The 18,064-nt window shown below is 32.7% G+C and overlaps 6 protein-coding genes across 8 annotated transcripts; 1 reads left to right on the plus strand and 5 right to left on the minus strand.

Annotated features, from left to right (window-relative positions):
- Positions 1 to 310: 310 nt before the first annotated feature.
- LOC112803045 (16.9 kDa class I heat shock protein 2) lies at positions 311 to 1,989 on the minus strand. Its single transcript, XM_025846497.2, has 2 exons — positions 1,156 to 1,989; positions 311 to 710 (listed from the first exon to the last, which is right to left on the minus strand). The coding sequence occupies exons 1-2, from the start codon at positions 1,361 to 1,363 to the stop codon at positions 433 to 435; spliced, it is 486 nt and encodes a 161-aa protein (XP_025702282.1). The 5' UTR covers positions 1,364 to 1,989; the 3' UTR covers positions 311 to 432.
- A 152-nt stretch (positions 1,990 to 2,141) lies between these two features.
- On the minus strand, positions 2,142 to 4,668 carry LOC112803044 (protein COFACTOR ASSEMBLY OF COMPLEX C SUBUNIT B CCB3, chloroplastic). Its single transcript, XM_025846496.3, has 4 exons — positions 4,127 to 4,668; positions 3,504 to 3,629; positions 3,386 to 3,429; positions 2,142 to 2,821 (listed from the first exon to the last, which is right to left on the minus strand). The coding sequence occupies exons 2-4, from the start codon at positions 3,544 to 3,546 to the stop codon at positions 2,294 to 2,296; spliced, it is 615 nt and encodes a 204-aa protein (XP_025702281.1). The 5' UTR covers positions 3,547 to 3,629; positions 4,127 to 4,668; the 3' UTR covers positions 2,142 to 2,293.
- Positions 4,128 to 6,002, plus strand: LOC112803047 (uncharacterized oxidoreductase At4g09670). The gene is made up of 2 exons (XM_025846501.3): positions 4,128 to 4,674; positions 5,222 to 6,002. The coding sequence occupies exons 1-2, from the start codon at positions 4,210 to 4,212 to the stop codon at positions 5,840 to 5,842; spliced, it is 1,086 nt and encodes a 361-aa protein (XP_025702286.1). The 5' UTR covers positions 4,128 to 4,209; the 3' UTR covers positions 5,843 to 6,002.
- Positions 6,003 to 6,549: 547 nt separating this feature from the next.
- LOC112803046 (laccase-15) lies at positions 6,550 to 9,634 on the minus strand. 2 transcript variants are annotated; one of them, XM_025846499.3, is made up of 6 exons: positions 9,456 to 9,634; positions 9,133 to 9,284; positions 8,769 to 9,007; positions 8,561 to 8,686; positions 7,508 to 8,464; positions 6,550 to 7,035 (listed from the first exon to the last, which is right to left on the minus strand). In XM_025846499.3, the coding sequence occupies exons 1-6, from the start codon at positions 9,561 to 9,563 to the stop codon at positions 6,905 to 6,907; spliced, it is 1,713 nt and encodes a 570-aa protein (XP_025702284.1). In that variant the 5' UTR covers positions 9,564 to 9,634; the 3' UTR covers positions 6,550 to 6,904. The 2 variants fall into 2 exon arrangements, with proteins under 2 accessions (XP_025702284.1, XP_025702283.1); XM_025846498.3 differs by having other exon boundaries at positions 8,561 to 8,689.
- A 2,044-nt stretch (positions 9,635 to 11,678) lies between these two features.
- On the minus strand, positions 11,679 to 14,669 carry LOC112803049 (uncharacterized). 2 transcript variants are annotated; one of them, XM_072236481.1, is made up of 4 exons: positions 13,859 to 14,669; positions 12,583 to 12,770; positions 12,216 to 12,340; positions 11,679 to 12,063 (listed from the first exon to the last, which is right to left on the minus strand). In XM_072236481.1, exons 1-4 carry the CDS (start codon positions 14,047 to 14,049, stop codon positions 11,992 to 11,994), a joined length of 576 nt encoding a protein of 191 aa, XP_072092582.1. In that variant the 5' UTR covers positions 14,050 to 14,669; the 3' UTR covers positions 11,679 to 11,991. The 2 variants fall into 2 exon arrangements, with proteins under 2 accessions (XP_072092582.1, XP_025702288.1); XM_025846503.3 differs by having other exon boundaries at positions 12,583 to 12,808.
- A 102-nt stretch (positions 14,670 to 14,771) lies between these two features.
- On the minus strand, positions 14,772 to 17,544 carry LOC112803048 (uncharacterized oxidoreductase At4g09670). Its single transcript, XM_025846502.2, has 3 exons — positions 16,974 to 17,544; positions 16,599 to 16,889; positions 14,772 to 15,640 (listed from the first exon to the last, which is right to left on the minus strand). Exons 1-3 carry the CDS (start codon positions 17,148 to 17,150, stop codon positions 15,020 to 15,022), a joined length of 1,089 nt encoding a protein of 362 aa, XP_025702287.1. The 5' UTR covers positions 17,151 to 17,544; the 3' UTR covers positions 14,772 to 15,019.
- Between the last annotated feature and the right edge of the window lie 520 nt (positions 17,545 to 18,064).

The following is an 18,064-nucleotide window of genomic DNA, read 5'->3' on the forward strand; positions in this document are numbered from 1 at the left end:
TAACATCTGAATATTTTTCAGAATTTATGTAAATATGAAAAAAACATAAATTTATTATTTCTAAACACATTTACTTTAATAAACATGCTTTGATAGGCTACTAGTACAGACAATATATGGCAATGTTATTTAGATTACTAGATCAAGTGATAAACACTAATACTTTCTTTAAAAAATCTACTAGTTTCTAAAATCAAAATAACAAACTATTTCCATCATATACAACTAATTAAATATTATATAGACAGTTTTAATTAATACAAATTTCATTAATTAACTATATTCATCCCTCAATAACACTGCAAAATCATAAACCAAAAACGCCACTCTGAATATTCATACATATCATAAAATACCACACATAACAAGTTGGAATGTGAACTATAGTCTTGATATAAAAACATATATACTCCGATCAAATTTGCAGGACAACTAGGCCACATGGATCTGCCTCACATTCTTATTCTGCTGCGACTCACTCTCCACCTTCTTTGGCACATTCACAGTCAGCACTCCATCCCGCAGAGTGCAATCTACGTTGTCCAAGTTGGCATTCTCCGGCAGGCGGAACCGCCTCGTGAAGCTTCCTCGGCGGCACTCCACGCGGTGCCACTTATCGTTGGTGTCCTCACTCTCCTTGACTCTCTCCCCGCTTATCTGGAGCACGTTGCCGTCTTCCACTTGCACCTTGAGGTCCTCTTTCCTCACCCCTGTTCATATTATTTCGGTTTCCCCAAAAATTGTTGAGCATTGATAATATAGACCTCGCTAAGTTGCAACTACGAGATACCATTGCACTTATTCCTATCACACATCCTATTGCTGCTCCCTCTTTATCTTTCATTCATTAATCACAATATAAACCACCCTCCGATATTAATTATCTATGAATGCTTATTGCTTAATTGATTTTAATATGTCGCATTGAAGTTTATAATATAAAAATAACAAATATTAGTATATCAGCTACTATGCATATGTATTTATGTGTTATGTGTTGTATGCATTTGTGCCTTATTTAACCTAACCATTTTTCTGCAATACATTATATATATATATATATATATATATATATATATATATATATGTATAAATATATGTATTGTTTAACATATATTTTATATTTTAAAATTTATTTATATGAAAGTGGCTAACCAGGAAGATCAGCACGGAAGATGTGAGCATTATCAGTCTCACGCCAGTCAACATGAGCATGGGAAAGAGCAGAAGTTTGGTCACCGCCGCCATAGTAGTTGTTAGAAGGGTCCCACAAGCCGGTGAATGGGGATGCATAGAAAGGGTCACGCCACTCATCACCGCCTCTCTGCCCTCCAAGTCCACGGTATGATCCTATCCAATCCATATGGTATGTAGTGGGATATATATGTTGATGTTGTGAGATGTGATCAATGATGTTGTCTAAGGAATTTATTTATAGTGGACAAAGAGGGATACAAAAAATGGGGTGTGTCATCTTGTGCATGCGGGATCATGGTTTTCTGATGGGCACGTAAGAGAAGTTGTGTGCCACGTGCATGCATAAGAAGTTCAGAACCGACTACTGCTAACATCTAGTATCTTCTCACCCAAAGTGTTAAGTTCAGATAGAAATGAAACAAGTCAAATAACTATATTGATCTATGAAAGATTAAAATTTTGACAACCGGATTTCAAAAGATATGAATGGTAAAATGACTTTTTAAAGATATATTCTGTTGGATAAATTAAACTAAATATATAGTCAACTTATTTATATATTTATATACATATAATTTATTTTGTCAAATAGAATATATACATCATTTTGTCATTTTGAAATTCATTTTATTAAAATTGTAATTTGTCTGACTATTTACTCGAAGATATTCCCTTGAAGTTTCATTGCAGCATATGATTTTCAACTCCTCAAATCGGTTGCATATATATCCCTTACAGCTAGTAAAGGAAATGAAATAAGCATTAGCATTTCTTTCGTTAAAACAAAATGACAATTTAGTAAGTAGAATTTCTAAACTCTAAAGATTATCCTAGTCTAGTATTTCAAGTTTTTACCCCAAAACATAGATAAACTTAAGTTGAGTTCTTGATTTTGCTATCATTAGTGAAGCTATTTGAATTGAACTTCACCAATTCTTCTCTGCTTTCTACTTCAATATATATGGTATATAAAGAAAATATTAGTAATTCATAGTCTCACAGTTGCACTTTGGTATGGATCCAACTAGAAGATTGGACAAAATGTCATCATCTCTTATCTATGTGTTCCTCACAAAAAAAAAGGTCAAAATGTTTCCTAATTGACTTGTTGGGAAAGAAGAACAAGTAATCCTTGTGGACCCACTAATATCTCATTAAGAAAGCTAAGCAATCCAAACCAGACCACAGGGGTAACATCCACACCAGCAAGGGGAGGAATCAGTTTCCTTGTTGCTATGAGAAGAGGCTCTGTGGGAGCATAGGCTATTACATAAGGGAACTTCCCCACAGGTAGTTTAGGGTACCATGACATCACTATCCTCAATATGAAGAGAAAACCAAATGCTGAGAGAAAAGGGCCTAGAAACCCAATTGCTAGCTTTGCAGTGGCAGGATCCAAGTCAGCAAGAACCAACCTCTTCATGAAATCTGAGGGAACATAATGTAATGATGTCTCAGGTATGCTGAGTTTGACACTGTTTAAGACTGCTTTTGAATCAAGTGTGTTCTGTGCAGTAGTAGCTGCTGCTGCTGCCTCGGATATTTCTTTGTAACATGAGCAACATTGCAAGGTCCTAGAAGTACTTCCATTGATGTTTCGTTTAGTAGGATACTTTGAAGTTTCCTAGAACAAATAAAATTCAAAAGCATCCTGAGAAATTTGTAGCTTCCTAGAAAAGCCAATTTTATACCATACAGCATCCTAAAAATCTATCTAAATGTTAGATTAAGAGAGGATACAATCCATGTCTTACAATCTTAAAAAGAAGAAATAACTAAATTCTTCCTTCATTTAGTAATTAGAAGAACATTTAAGATGATAACTCAAAGGATAAATCATTTCTACCAATCAACATATCTATATTTAGTAGTATAAACAACAGAGCTAGTTCATGCTGAGTTAATCAACACAAGTGACAAGAAATTTGAAATGTCATTTTCTCATGCTCCAATAACTAGTATATTTTACAAGAACACAGTAAAAAGCTTGCAGCTTTACCATACCAGGAACTTTAGTTTAAAGCACAAGGCAAAATTAACAGCCAAAGCGCTAGGCAAATGCTAATACTATATATGAACATGAATTGCAAGATTGCAAAAATCAAACTTTGAAGTGGGTTTTGTCAAATTCAGCTGCAGAAAGCATGGCAAATAGAAAACTTTGAGGCAAATGAAGTGGGGAACTCACTGGGACAGCGAAAGTGCTTGACTTGGAAATTGAAGGTTGCCAGCCTACAAAATTGTGGGAGGGCGATTAAAGAGAAGAAGTTGGAATGAAAAGAAAGCGAGTCTGAGAAAGAGACTACCTCTGAGATAAACGGAGTTGAGAAGATAGGATTGGGTGGCCATTGTTATCTATTTGGGTCCTCACCAAAACACAGTATGGTGGAGGTTAGGGAACCTAAGCCGAAGCATTATCTCCTTCATAAACACTATTGAAAAATAAAGAAATATATAATAACTAAATCAGATATTTTTATAAAATATATATAAAAAGGGTGTGAAATAATATATATAGTTACTTTTCAAATAACATAGTTCAGTTTTGCTAATAAATTATAACTCAAATATCATAATTTTTCATATTTATCTAAGAGGTCGCAGATTTAAATCTTTTATCTTCGGTAGAAAAAATATATATAATTCAGTTTTGGTAATTAGTTTAATTAAGTTTTTTTTAAAAAAATAATTTATAAATAAATTATTTTATATTTAATTTTTTAATTTTAAAAATATTTATTTTAAAAAAATATATAATAAAATAAATTTATTATAAAAATTATTTTTTTAATTCTTTTTAAATACTCAAATAACATTTTAAAAATTTATAATTTAATTTAAAAATTGTATAAAATATGAATATTATTATTTTTTATAAGTTAAAATTTTAAAAAGTATATATTTATTATTAAAAAATATATAATATTACCAGTGAAGTGAAAACTGGACAGTGGACACAAGTCACTGCTATCCGAAACGTTTCGTTTGTCTTTTCTGAGAGAAACAAAGAAAATGTCAGAAACGCCGGTAATCCGATTCGGCGTGATAGGATGCGCCGACATAGCCCGGAAAGTATCACGCGCCATCAAACTGGCTCCTAACGCTACACTCCACGCCATCGGCAGCCGCTCCATCGACAAGGCCCGGCGCTTCGCCGCCGCCAACGGCTATCCGGAGGACGCCAAGGTGTACGGCTCCTACGAGGAGGTTCTGGACGATCCCGAGGTGGACGCCGTGTACGTTCCTCTGCCGACGAGCCTGCACGTGCGTTGGGCCGTGGTTGCAGCTCAGAAGGGGAAGCACGTGCTGCTTGAGAAGCCCGTGGCCTTGAATGCGTCTCAGTTCGATGAGATCATTCGGGCCTGTGAATCCAGTGGGGTGCAGCTCATGGATGGTACCATGTGGATGCACCACCCTAGGACCAATCAGATGAAGGATTTTCTCTCCGATGCGCACCGTTTTGGCCAGCTCAAATCGGTAATATACGTTACTTCTAGTTTCCTTATATTCTCAATTTTTATTTTTATTTATTTGAAATAAACAGCTAGTTTTTAGTGGAAGTAGAAGCGAGATTAATTTTGATAAATGCGTTTTATATTTGATGTGTTGATTGAGATAGTCAAGAGAGTTGTTTGTCAACAGATGATGATTATTTGTTGTGTGTAAAAAAAGCTTGTACTAGATACAAAGTAAGCAATTATTTTGATACAAAACATGCGGGTACATCTAAATTATGTTGTTAGGAACACTTTAGAAGTTTCTGTAAGTAGTATAAAAGCCAAAGCAAGGAAGAAAAGTCTCATGTTTAGCTTTTTGTTTGTATATTTGATCCTTTTGCTTTCTAATGTGACTCTTAGTTTTGTTTGCTTTGTATTCAGCTTTCTTATTTTGTCTTAGTTAAGGATGTATATTCATCATTTTCCTGGCGAAGTTTGCAACAGTTAATTTAACATAATATTAATCTTAATGTTTTATATTGCATGTATGCTCTATGTTGATATATGGATCTTTCTGGTTTGCTCAGATTCAGACCTTTTTTACATTTGCTGCTGATCCTGATTTCCTGGAGAACGACATTCGCGCAAAGCCGGATCTTGATGCTCTTGGTTCCCTTGGCGATGAAGGTTGGTATTGTGTTAGAGCAATCCTGTGGGCTGCCAACTATGAATTACCGAAAACTGTAATTGCCTCGCGCAATCCTGTGTTCAACAAAGCAGGGGTGATAATGGCTTGTGGCGCATCGCTGCACTGGGAAGACGGGAAAGTGGCAACCTTCTATTGCTCCTTCATGGCCAACTTGGCAATGGACATAACTGCCGTTGGAACAAAAGGAACTCTGCATGTTCATGACTTTATCATCCCTTATGAAGAAAAAGAGGCATCGTTTTATGCAGCTTCTGAGTCAGGTTTTGATGACCTTGTGACAAAATGGGCTTCTCAGCCAAGCAAGCATACAGTAAACACTGATCTCCCTCAGGAGGTTCTTATGGTAAGAGAGTTTTCGCAGTTGGTGACCGAAATCAAATTCAAGAACTCGAAACCTGAGATGAAGTGGCCAACAATTAGTAGGAAAACACAGCTGGTCTTAGATGCTGTGAAGGCTTCAATTGAAAAGGGCTTTGAGCCTGTTCAAATTGAAGAATGAAGGAGCTTGTACCTTGCTGCTTAAGTCACGCTTATTTTTTCCTTCATTCTGTTCGAGACATTGCAAAAATCTGTTCTTAAAAACATTGTGAACTCGTTGCTTGTGTATTTCAATGGTGGTGATGGTGAATGAACACAACTTTCATTGTTTACTGTTTTCATTTTAGGAATCTCAGTTTCCTATATCAACAACTAGTTTTAAGAGTTCAGCATCTATATGAAGAGATTGAAAAAACTAATTTTGATATTGTTTTGCACTGAAAATAATGCTTTTTTCTTGTAACAACTTATTACATTTTGCCTTCATTTGTGACCGGATCCTGTAGCTCTTGCTCTAATAATTCAATTTAGAAAATTGGCGATTTGATCTACTCAAAAAGTTAAAAATGATGGTATATATATGAATTGGTGTATGCTGCACCATAATTATCGTGTTACTTTACAGAACAGGTCATAAATAATTTGTCATGTAGAATTTGGGGTGACGATGAGGCGGGTTTTTACCCTTCCCGATCCTGTTCCACCCAACAATAATAATTCGCATAGAACTCGCTCTACTTCTACCTGCAGGTAGTAAAAAGCTGACCCCTAATGTGCTTTTTCGAAAATTCGTCCTCCCTCTATAATTATTCAATCCAATAAATAAAATTAAATTTTAAAATTTATATAACTCTCGTCACATACATAATATAAATTAAAGTAAAAAAATTTAAGTATAATACAATATTGATAATTATTTTATTAATTATTTTATATATATTATATATTAAAATTATATATATTTATATATATAAATGGGGCAGGTAAGAGCGGGTATTACTTAAACCCGTCCCACCCCGCTCAAGATCTTGTTCTATTAAAAATCCGTTCCGAGCGAGTAGGGGCGAGTGAATACTCACGGATTCGAGTAGTATTACCATCCTTATATAGAACTGCTTATAACATTAATATGTGAGAAAATTTAGGTGACTAATTTTTTTTAGTTAATATATAGTTAATAATTTTTTTTTTGCTCCCTATTTTTGCATAAAAGAAAGTAAGAGCCCTAAATGGCAATAATTCTTCAACAAGGAGGCAGATCTGGAGGTGGAGGAAGTAAACTTTCATCGCATCCTTCTCCATTCTTCACAATGAACACAGTTTCCATTCCCCAAGTCAGGTGCCGTTCTAAGTGGCAATGCACAAACCACACTCCTAAATTCATCAATACAAGTGTTCAACCAACAATTAGTTTCAGTTCTCAACATAGGTGTAGAAAAAAAAAATAGATAAGAGCAATTAAAATTGAATTGTGTTTCATATACATATTTTGTTTCATAAATTGAACTAACTTGCTAATTGTTACTCTCTTTTCTTTCTAATAGATAGCACATAAACTAACTGGGATTTTTTAAAAAATAAATTGATTATTTACTGATATATGCTTTTATAAAAATATTTATAATTTTTTCTTGTTAACACTACTAACGAGATACATGTATTATAGCTTTTGAAGTTATTACAATCAATCAAATAGTAACAAAAAAGGAAAAAAATGTAGATATTTTTAAATAAGCATATGAGTAAATAATCAATCTATTCTATTTGTTTAACAAAAAATCCAAAATCATGAAACTAATAAAATTATTTCACATTAAACTAAAACAAGTTATTTCATGAAACATACCTGGGTTACCAGCTCTGTACCTTATGGTAGCCCAACCATTTATAGGCACAAGAACTGTGTTCCTAAGAGGAGGGTCGATTAGATTGTATGTCTTTGGATCCTCATATTCATCAAAATTTCCAAATCCACGTCCAACAATGTAGAAGCTAGTTCCATGTATATGCATAGGATGATCTATCCCAGCAACCAAGTTTGTCCCTTGAAACACAATTTCCACTGTTGAATCATACTCTATAACTCTAGCCATGGTTCTTCTCTTTGGTATCTCTAGTATCATTGGCAAATACTCTGCAGTGAAGTTGAATACCAAAGGAGGAAAACTAGGGAAATTATTACTGTAGACACCATTTAAGTAGTAATAATATGCATCCAAGATGGAAATGTTTGGTAACTCAAAGGATATGTTGTTCATGCTAGCTGCTAAACGTGTTCCATTTGGCCCTTCACATGTTTGTGAAAATGTCTGGCCTTCAGGGCATGGGAATGTGTTGATAGAAATAGTGCTAATGATTCGAGTTGTGATTATTGTTGGGACTTTATGAGGGTATGTCTCAGGTTTGCCTCTAAGGCTTCCCAAGAAATCAAAAGCTGCATTTGTGTCATTGTAGTAAGGAAGACAAGGTAATGGAGGTGATGAAGTTGGAATGTAATATCCATTGTAGTGGATTCTAGCTGTGGTTGTGGTGTTATCAAAAGGAAGAATAGAGGAACTTGAATATGCTCTTGCAGCCATGTAATAGTGATCAGGTTCTTGATTTGCATGCAACAAAACATCAAGTGATTGTCCTGGAGCTATGCATATGAAGTCTCTTGTTAATGGCTCGGTGTAGGCAGCATCAGCACCAACAACAGTGAGACTGTGTTTGTAAACAGAGAAAAAGAGAACTACATTCATTGCAGCATTCACAATCCTCAGCAGATAAGTCTTGCCAAAATCTACATTAAACTTGAATGTTTCTGTGAAAAAACAAAAAGAATTGATGCAGTTAGAGATTCTAAAATCAAAGAACATTTGAGCATGCTTGAAATGAAATCTTCATGCATACAGCATACCTTCTCTTGAGCAAGGAAAAAAGTCACCAGGTTGACCATTGATAGTGAGAGCATCAGAATTAATAGGGCTTCCTCCACTTATAACAAATTGTTCATAAACATCCTTGATTTCACTCTTCCACCATTCTCCTATCACAAATAAGTAAATAAATAAATTGAAAAACATTGAAAGGTAATTGGATAACTATATAGAGGATGGATTACATACCAAATACAATAGGAACCTCTGCATAAGGCTTGGGAAAAGGGTAGGATGTTCTTGGATACACAAAGATAGGTCCATGGACAGTGGCTCTTGCCCAATCACTATGTGCATGCCACCATAATGTCCCTTGTTCAAAAGAAAAAATCACCTTTTGCCTGAATTTCATTCCTGGTTGGATAGGGCATTGTGTGATGTATTCAGGGCCATCTGACCATGGATTTCTTGGCTGCTTCACTCCATGCCTGCTCAAGAAACCGGTTATTATGTGCTAAATGCAACTATTTCTTTTTGATACATATAAATCGTTAATGAACTACATTTCCTAAATGATACATGAGAACACTCTTAGTTAAGAGATCAATAATACCAGTGCAAAGTGATGTTGAATTCCCCCTTGTTATAGACATTGACATATACTGTTTCACCTGTGTAGGCTTTAATAATTGGCCCTGGAAATCTTCCATTCACAGTCAACAATGTTTTGGTGCAGCATAGTCTTGTGTACTTAGCTTCTCTCACCTGCAAAATTCATCAAATTAGTTATTATTTAGTTGTTTACTATGCTCTAAACTCTAGTGTTACAAATCAAAGGCCATGGTACTCAGCATGCAATCTCATGCATAATCTTGGGAATTATGGTAAGTTTGCAAATTAAATGGTAACAATGAATTATGATGTGGTGAAACTCACAACAAAATGGTACTCTCTTGGCCTTTGGGAATTGATACCAACAACGAAGAAAAAACTCCAAAGAATTTGTAGGAAGATAGTTTTCTTCCCAAGCAACAACATTTTCATGACAGAAAATAAATGTTTAACTCCTGCTAGATGTCATTGCCATCATGCCATGGAGACATTTAATAGGAAGAAGATCATTGATCCTTTACTTTTGAAAATTTCTTTACCTTAAATAAATAAGATGTAACCTTACTTGCTGTTAACAACAAAATACTACAATACATGAAGAATATGCATGTTAATAGAAATGTATCATAATCACGTTGGTTACTAGATGAAATTTCTGGCTGTCTAACATTTTGTCAAACCAGAATATCTTAATCAGGATAAGAGTGTCTGTGTTAACTATTACAATAGAGGAAAAGAATCATTCTAACAAAATGCTTTTACACCATGTGGAATTAAATGTGTTATCTATTTCTTTCTTTAGCTAGGATTTTACACTACTACATTAAACTTGTGGAATTAAAAGTGTTTGAAAGAATTTATGAATTACTTCCTGAATCTGAAGTATATGGGTATGGATTGAATTTGTTTATGTTAAAAAAAAAGAAAAAAGAAAAATGGGGATTGCTCTTTTCTATTTTGTTGGACATTTCATTAGTTTTACAATGAATCATTTTAACAAGTAGTACACTCTTTGTTGATTGAGTTATTGTTCTCTCAACTGCCATAGTTACCATACTCAAATATTGAATAATGTTACCTTTTTAGTGCTTCAACTGTATTATTGGTTTTATACTTGCTATGGTGTATAGGTGGTGAATTTGCAATAGTCAGTAGAAGATATATTCTTTTCAATGAGTAATGTAATTTTGCACATAACTACGAGTTGTTTTTAGAGTAAAGATTGTAAAAGTAGAACTCTTAGCATTGGATTAAAATTGATCTTAGACACCAAAAAAAAAAAAAATTGATCTAAAATTGCAATGTCAAATTCGCTTTTTTTTTATTTTTTTATATTATGAACTAACATTCATGTGGTAGGTAGTGTCAGTCAACGGTTCCCACATTCGCTTGCACCATTTCAATATAAGGCACTAATTTCATTTGAGTTTTTTTTTTTATTAATATAAACGACTAATTTAATTCGTTAACATGGCATCAAATATCAAAATTGAAAGAACTTCTGAATTATTTCCCATATTTACGTTCCTACAACTAAGGTAGATGGTTATCATTGGTATTTGTTTATATTTAAAGAAAAAAAAACGATGTAGATTGATCCTTTATTAATGAATTTATCTCAAAAATATAGTAGCCTCTGTCTTTAATGAATAAGTGGATTAATTAATTCACCATTTCACCATTTGTTTCTTCAATGTATATAATAATAACAAATGTGATTTTTGTAGAGAGATAGCTACTTAAATCTTAATCAGTGGTATTAGGTTTAAATCTCATAATTTTAAAACTTAGCTTATGATATTTTAATATACAAAGAAAGATATTATAAGTTTATAAGTTATAATGAAAAAAGATCTCTCGTATCTGAAATATTTGGTAACAAAAAAAATTAACAAAAAACAACCAAAATTTGCTTTATTTAATATTTATTAATTGTTGTAAACTTATAATAATTAATTAATGATAAATAAGATAAATTCTTGCGTTTTTTTCCCCTAGCATTACCGTTTGTTAGTATACATTACATATTAACCTCAACTCAAGGATCAATCCTATGATTTTTGTTAAAAAAAAAAAAAAAGAACAACACAAGAAGAAGCCCTTAAAGGCTTAGGGCTTGTTTGGGTGAGTTTTTAAAAAAAGATCTTTTTTCGAGTTATCTTTTTTTAAAAAATCTTATAGAGAAGTAAAAGTAATTTTATGTTAAAATATCTCATGCAAAAAGATCTTTTTATCTATCAATTATGTTTGGGTATAATAATATAAAAATACTTTTTTGTTTATTTATTACATGAAAAACATCTTTTTTTTTTAAGGAAAAAAGATCTTTTAAAAAAAGATGTAAATTACAGATTTTCAAAAAAGATATTTTTTTTATTTTTCTAGTGCTTTTATTTTTACTACTAGAAATTTGTCAAACACGCTAAAAAAATAAAAAAATATTTTTTTATTAAAAAAATATCTTTTTTTAACAAAATAATGGCGCCGAAACAAACACTTAAACATTAATCTAGAATATGATTAGCCAGCTAATTCCTTAGCTAAAGAGACTAGAAATATCCCTGGCAGGGTGCGGAAACATGCAGATTTTATTAGTGAGCTGTTGATTCTGGACTTAGTTTGGTATTAAAAGAGGTTTTCATACCAAAACAGGAACAAAGAACAAAGAATACAAAGTACATATCATATGGAGTACAAAAGAAATTTAATAACAAATTGAAAACGAGAAAAACATAAAAAGTACTACTAAACAGATACGGTAAGCAATAATAATAATAACAATAGCAGAAAGAAATTACTTAGGCTGTAAATACTAAATATACAAATCTAAAAACCAAGCCTTATATCAAATGCATGGCTCTTATTTTTCTCGGTTTGCCATGTACGTTAAATAAATGGTCCACACATATGCACAGGAACTATTCAGCAGTGGCTGCAGCAATTGTAAAAGCAATACCAAACCATTAGCATATCAGCAAGAAAAATAGTGACTGAATTGAAGCTATATATCAATTAAAAATCCCAGAAAAGCAAAAGAAACATAGAAGTTATTAACAAAGGCTAACTTCATCCGCCTTTACGAACCTGTAAATGGACTGGAGCGAATTTGAAAGTAACAAAATCGCATGCAGGCCAGAACATAGCACCACCTATCATCGTCGGAAGTAGATCTCGCTTCAACCTGGTAATAATTTGAGGCACACTTTCACCTGAAATTGACATAGTAACTAAGTTTCGAATAAAAATGTAAAAGCCAGAAAGAGGCTATAGAGAAATATTGAGAACTAGCACAGAAATTAAAATGGCTAGAAAGAGACATGGAAACTGGTAAACAGACCCATATATGAGACTGAAACAATTTGATAGCAAATAAGGTCAGTGAACAATCTCATAAAGTTGTATAGTTGAATATTTATATAAGGTCAACATTTATAATGTTAATAATAATCACCTTGTACAGCACCATTATAAGTGAAGAAAACAGTATTGATGACAGGACCAAATACAGCCTGCCCCATGAAAATCTTCTTCAAGGTTGCGGAAACATCTCTTTTAGGTAAAATTTTGGACAGATGATTGAACCACAAATGCTGTGATGGCCCCAGGATTAGCAACCCATATACTGCCATTCTAAATGTCCTTTTAAAATCATATGAAGCAGAAGAAGATGAAATCATCTAACAAATTTATAAACCAGTATGTTAGTGAAGATACAAATGCCACAGCAAAGATAGTATAGTTAAAATAACGGGCAATTTTTAACCGACAACCATGCTGTTAAAAATAAATAGAGTGCATTCCTAGACCATGGTTAGAAATTGAAAAATAGTGATAAAAATATAAATTCAATGAAGAATAAATCATGCAATGCTCTCACAGTCCATATCTTTCAACAAATTATTTCAGATACCAGCTCAACAATGTGTAAGGCTATACCACAAGCAATTGAGTTAAAAAGAGTAGTAACTAACTTGGTGATTGCTATCATACTTTAATAATCATTCACTATGAAGATATTAACATAAGAACCAGAAGATTATCAAAGGATCAATTTGTAAAGCAAACAGAGGTTATCATAGTGTCATACTCTTGATTTATTTTAAAAAATAAAAATAAAAAAATATTGCATAAACAAAAATGGTGTGATACAAAGAGCAGGCCTGCAAATTTATGATGTAAAAGTTTGAAGTTGAATATAAACAGTGAGGGATCCTAACACTAGCATTTTTCTCAAGCACAAAACAACCAAATGCCAACCTCAAAATCTCAAAACAGAACGAAATTCATCTTTGCAATTCTGCATTTCTGCTAATAACAGTTACAACCCGCAGAGGATAAGATAGTATAAAACTACAAAAATGCTATTTGTACACCAAAATCAGCCACTAAAATCAACCACTAATGTATTTGTACATAAATACATGTGTGGTTTAATTTATTTTTAATGTGTATTTATATTCCAACATGTATTTTATACTGATAGCTGACTTCGGTGGTTGATTTTAATGTACATGTAGCATAGTCTATAAAACTAATACCTTTTCACGCCTCATAACTAAGTCATCAAATAAATACACACATGGGCTAATTAAGCAACATAATGTTGCTAAGAAACTAGACAAGTTACCAGAAACAATGATCAATAGTAATACTTGTTCTTGAATAATGTTAAATAACAGACAGAGTATATAGATTTGAAGGTAAAATGAGTATGTGAAGAGTATTACCTGAGAAGTGAAGTCAGAGGCAGTGAAAATAAAAGAAGAGGTAAGACACTTAGTGACAATGGGGTGTTCTTCAAGCTTACGAAGGTACCAACCCACAAAGCCAAACTTGGCAGAAGAAGAAGAAGAAGAAGAGAAGGAAGCTTTGTTGATGATACGGTCATAAGGTCGAACAGCTGGTGGGCAAGGTGCATGGAACGGCGTCTGTTTACCGTTTAGTAGGAAGCGTTTGGTAATGTTTCGCGACATCGACATCATCATTATGCTGTGTTGTGTGTTTACGCGTCAACAACAAGAAGAACAACAAAATCAATTCCAGAAACAAATGTTGTTGCTCATGCCATTGCCATGTGATGAAGGAGGAAAGGAACCTACTCCAAAGTCCAAACTTCCCCTTCCTCTGCTTTCCTTTCGCAAAGTTAGTTAGTTAGTTAGGTTTTTTTTCATAACTTAGCCTTTTCTTTCTTTCTTTCTTTCTTTTTTCTTTTTCCATGAAGAGTGAATACCGGAAAGTAAATCTTTTTTATGACTTCCACGGAGTGAGTTAACTATTCAGTCAACCCAAATTTATTGTAAGAAAGTAAATACTTAATAGACAAGACTTTGGTTTGGGCCTATAACCAAAAAATAGATTGGACTCTGTTAATCTATAACTGTAGTTAAATTAGTTCATTAATTCGTTTAAACAAGTGATTCATCTTATATATGCAACAACCAATTAGTCAATGACCTATTTAGACTTACTGTAAATACTAAATAGTTAAAACTTAGCAACTAAATAAAAAGAGTCGAAGCCAATGAATTATAGCTCAAATAACATAGTCTCTTTATACTCAATTAAGAGGTCGCAGATTCGAATCTCGTATCTTTAGTAAAAAAGAAATAAAAATAAAATAAAAATAAAAAGAGTTGAAGCTTGAACAACCAACTTGTATTTGTTGGTGCTTAAGTAACCTGCTCGCTTAAGCAGGTGTCGAAAATTCTTGGATATACATTACAAAAACAATATAGCCAAATCTGATAAACCTCTTCAAATAAAGTAACTGAAAGCATAGAAAGATCAACCTGAAGATTGTGATGAAATGAGACTTGGATTTGAGACATTATTATTGTTAACTGATGATAAAAGACAACACTCCGAATTAAGCTAACTAGAGTCACTAGTTAATCCTGAATTTGAACAGGCTCAAGACCATTATCAATAGAAGCCTTCACAGCATCCACAACCAGTTGTGTTTTCCTGCTAATAGTTGGCCACGTGTCCTCCGGTTTTGTGTTATTGTACTTAATTTCCCCAACCAAACGTGCAAATTCACTAATCAAAAGTGCCTCTTGAGGGAGATCAGTGTGAACTACATGTTCACTTGGATTTGGAGCCCAGCCAATGGAAAGCTCAACCCAATCAGAGTTTGAGCTTGTTGAAAACTTGGCCTCTTTCTCTTGGTTAGGAATGGCATAATCATGAACACGCAATGACCCTTTTGTCCCCATTGCAACTATGTCCATTGACATGTCCGAGAGAAATGAACAATAGAAGGTTGCTACTTTGTCATCTTCCCAGGATAGAGAAGCAGCACAAGCTAGAATGACACCAGCATCATTGTATGTGGGTTTGTGCAATGCTCTTGCTGTTTTAGGTAACTCATAGTTTGAAGCCCAGAGAATTGTGCCTATACAATAGAACCCAATGTCACCAAGTGCACCTAGAGCATCAAGATCTGGCTTCACTCGAATGTCATTCTCTAGAAAGTAAGGAGTAACTCCATAAGAAAAGGTGGAGTGGACCTATTATCATGTAACAAACAAAGAAATCAGTAAGTAAATTTGAACCATATGCACTTACATCGGTTAGTGGTCTTGAAGGATCAAAGATTACTTGCTTGTCAATTTGGTTTCAAAAAATCATACATTCTAACTTCGTCATTCAAAAATTGCATCACAAAAAGATTCATGTCATGTGTCATCAACTAACTCACGAACAAAACATCTATTCAACAAATGTATTTTTCAAGAACCAATTTAAAACATTTGATATCTGTTGAAACTTGAAAGGGTTATGCTATACACCAAAATCAGCCATCAAAGTCAGCAACCAATATAAAATATACATTGAAAATAAATTAAACCACACATGTATTTATAAACAAATACATTGGTGGCTGATTCTAGTAGCTTATTTTAGCGTACAAATAACATTTCTTAACTTAAAACATAAGAAAAATGTTAGGAGGCGATCAAAATTTATTATTTTTTGTCATTATTTAACTATTAACTCAATTTTTTAGTCTAATTATTTTAGTTTAATAATTCAACAACATATTTTATTTCATATTTTTAAAAAAATAATAAATTCTGATGCACCATTCCTCTAAAGATAATATTTTTAAGAAAGATTTTGAATATTAACTCGTACAAAATATATACACACATAAACAAAAAGAGGAAGGTAATTTAGGTGCTTTTTTGGAAAAGTTTCTTTTTTATATATGATAAAGTGTTGTCATTACAGTATACGAAGTCTTGGTATAAAGAATCATATTTCTAAATCATTTTTTTTCTTGGTATAATAAATAGAAGTCAATTTTAAACACAAGACCAGTGGCTATTACTCACAAAATCCACTGTTATAATGGAAAGTCAATTTTATCCATTTTCTTTAAATAATTGAATGGAATTAGTATAGGTAAAGCATTATTGTTCATAATGTTCATATATATATATATATATATATATATATATATACCGATTGAAGGCGACCAAAGTGATTTGGATCTGAGATGAAGTGAAACATTTTGGTGGTCCTAGGGTGGTGCAGCCACATGGTATCATCCATGAACTGCACACCGTTGGATCTACAAGCCTCCAAGATCTTATCGAGATCGGAAACGCTGAGAGCCACCGGAGTCTCAAGCAGGATGTGCTTCTTCCTCTGAGCAGCAAGCACCGCCCACTTCACATGTAAGCTTGTTGGAAGTGGCATGTAAACCGCATCAACTTCAGGGTCTTCTACAACCCCTTCGTATGAACCATAAACCTTCATTAACATAAATTAATTAATCATTAGTAACATATAGTCCAATTAGTTACTTAATTAATCGAAGGAATTGATTGAAGAAACCTTAGCATTGGGTGGGAGACCATTGGAGGCTACGAACTTGGTGGCTTTATCGAGGGAGCGGCTTCCGACGGCGACGATGGTGGCGTTGGGAGCGAGAGTTATGGCTCTTGAGACCTTCCTAGCCACGTCAGCGCAACCAACGATTCCAAATCGTACTGGACTTGCTTCTTCTGCCATTGTTGTTGACTTAGTTAGCTTGTTGCTGTGTAGATCTTGCTGCTTCTAACGTATGGTTGTTATGGAATCTAAATCATATCGTTGTATATTATTTTATCAGGGAAATGATTTTGTTATCAGAGATTAGAGATTGCGGTTAAGAGACAACAACAACAGCGATAATTATATTTACAACACCATTTCTGTCAAGATCTACCAATTCTTATTTATAATTGTGTTTAATATTTATAATTGTGTTTAATAGAAATATTTTTATAAATATATCTAATAAAAATATTTTTTTTATAATTATATTTAATAAAAATGTCTTTATAAATATATTTTTTGAATATATCTCTTTATATATATATTTAAAATATAATAACTAATTATTATTAATAATAAATTAATAGATAATATATTAGTATTTTATACTTTTTCTTATATTTAATCATTTTCACTTCAATCAGTGCTATCTCGCCGAACACGTGTTCTTGTTTCTACAAAATATCTAATATTTTATCAAAATTCCCACCGGTGCACACAACAAATATTTCCACCAAAGTAATAACCTAAATATTTATTAATTAACTTTGATTGTATATATTATAGGTTATTAGGTCATGCACTTTTTTCTTTTTATCAAGGCTTCGTCCTATATCACATTTTGTACCTAAATTCTTATTATAACAAAGGTTAGAATAATAAAATATTTTATTAATTAAAATAGAATATTCAATTAAATATATATTAAATATATTTATTTTATTTAATAAAATATTATGTTTTTTAATATTTTTATCATATTAAAAATTTAAATAAAATTTAATATGATATAAAAACTCAATTAAAAAATATATATATAAAAATTTAACTAAAAATTTAATAAAATTATAAAAATTAATAGTATAATTAAACCTATATTATATATTATT

This window comes from Arachis hypogaea, chromosome 5 (assembly GCF_003086295.3).
Source record: "Arachis hypogaea cultivar Tifrunner chromosome 5, arahy.Tifrunner.gnm2.J5K5, whole genome shotgun sequence".
Lineage (NCBI taxonomy): Eukaryota > Viridiplantae > Streptophyta > Magnoliopsida > Fabales > Fabaceae > Arachis > Arachis hypogaea.

Bases quoted from the DNA above. Each gene is read 5' to 3' on its own strand.
- LOC112803046 (XM_025846498.3), bottom strand. From the start codon at position 9,563: ATGAAAATGTTGTTGCTTGGGAAGAAAACTATCTTCCTACAAATTCTT. The intron at 9,008-9,132 runs GTATTATTGATC...TTTCTTGAGCAG, and splicing joins TTCAACATCACTTTGCACTG to GCATGGAGTGAAGCAGCCAA. The intron at 8,465-8,560 runs GTATGCTGTATG...GTTTTTTCACAG, and splicing joins TTTTCCTTGCTCAAGAGAAG to AAACATTCAAGTTTAATGTA.
- LOC112803048 (XM_025846502.2), bottom strand. From the start codon at position 17,150: ATGGCAGAAGAAGCAAGTCCAGTACGATTTGGAATCGTTGGTTGCGCT. The intron at 16,890-16,973 runs GTTTCTTCAATC...ATGTTAATGAAG, and splicing joins GTCTCCCACCCAATGCTAAG to GTTTATGGTTCATACGAAGG. The intron at 15,641-16,598 runs GTATATATATAT...ACATGATAATAG, and splicing joins ACTTTGGTCGCCTTCAATCG to GTCCACTCCACCTTTTCTTA.
- LOC112803049 (XM_025846503.3), bottom strand. From the start codon at position 14,116: ATGATGATGTCGATGTCGCGAAACATTACCAAACGCTTCCTACTAAAC. The intron at 12,341-12,582 runs GTGATTATTATT...TGTCAATTTCAG, and splicing joins TTATAATGGTGCTGTACAAG to GTGAAAGTGTGCCTCAAATT. The intron at 12,064-12,215 runs GTTCGTAAAGGC...CAATTGCTGCAG, and splicing joins TCGCTCCAGTCCATTTACAG to CCACTGCTGAATAGTTCCTG.
- LOC112803044 (XM_025846496.3), bottom strand. From the start codon at position 3,546: ATGGCCACCCAATCCTATCTTCTCAACTCCGTTTATCTCAGAG. The intron at 3,430-3,503 runs GTAGTCTCTTTC...ACAATTTTGTAG, and splicing joins CAACTCCGTTTATCTCAGAG to GCTGGCAACCTTCAATTTCC. The intron at 2,822-3,385 runs GTGAGTTCCCCA...TATTTGTTCTAG, and splicing joins CAAGCACTTTCGCTGTCCCA to GAAACTTCAAAGTATCCTAC.
- LOC112803047 (XM_025846501.3), top strand. From the start codon at position 4,210: ATGTCAGAAACGCCGGTAATCCGATTCGGCGTGATAGGATGCGCCGAC. The intron at 4,675-5,221 runs GTAATATACGTT...TGGTTTGCTCAG, and splicing joins GTTTTGGCCAGCTCAAATCG to ATTCAGACCTTTTTTACATT.
- LOC112803045 (XM_025846497.2), bottom strand. From the start codon at position 1,363: ATGGATTGGATAGGATCATACCGTGGACTTGGAGGGCAGAGAGGCGGT. The intron at 711-1,155 runs GTTAGCCACTTT...TAATATGAACAG, and splicing joins CTTCCGTGCTGATCTTCCTG to GGGTGAGGAAAGAGGACCTC.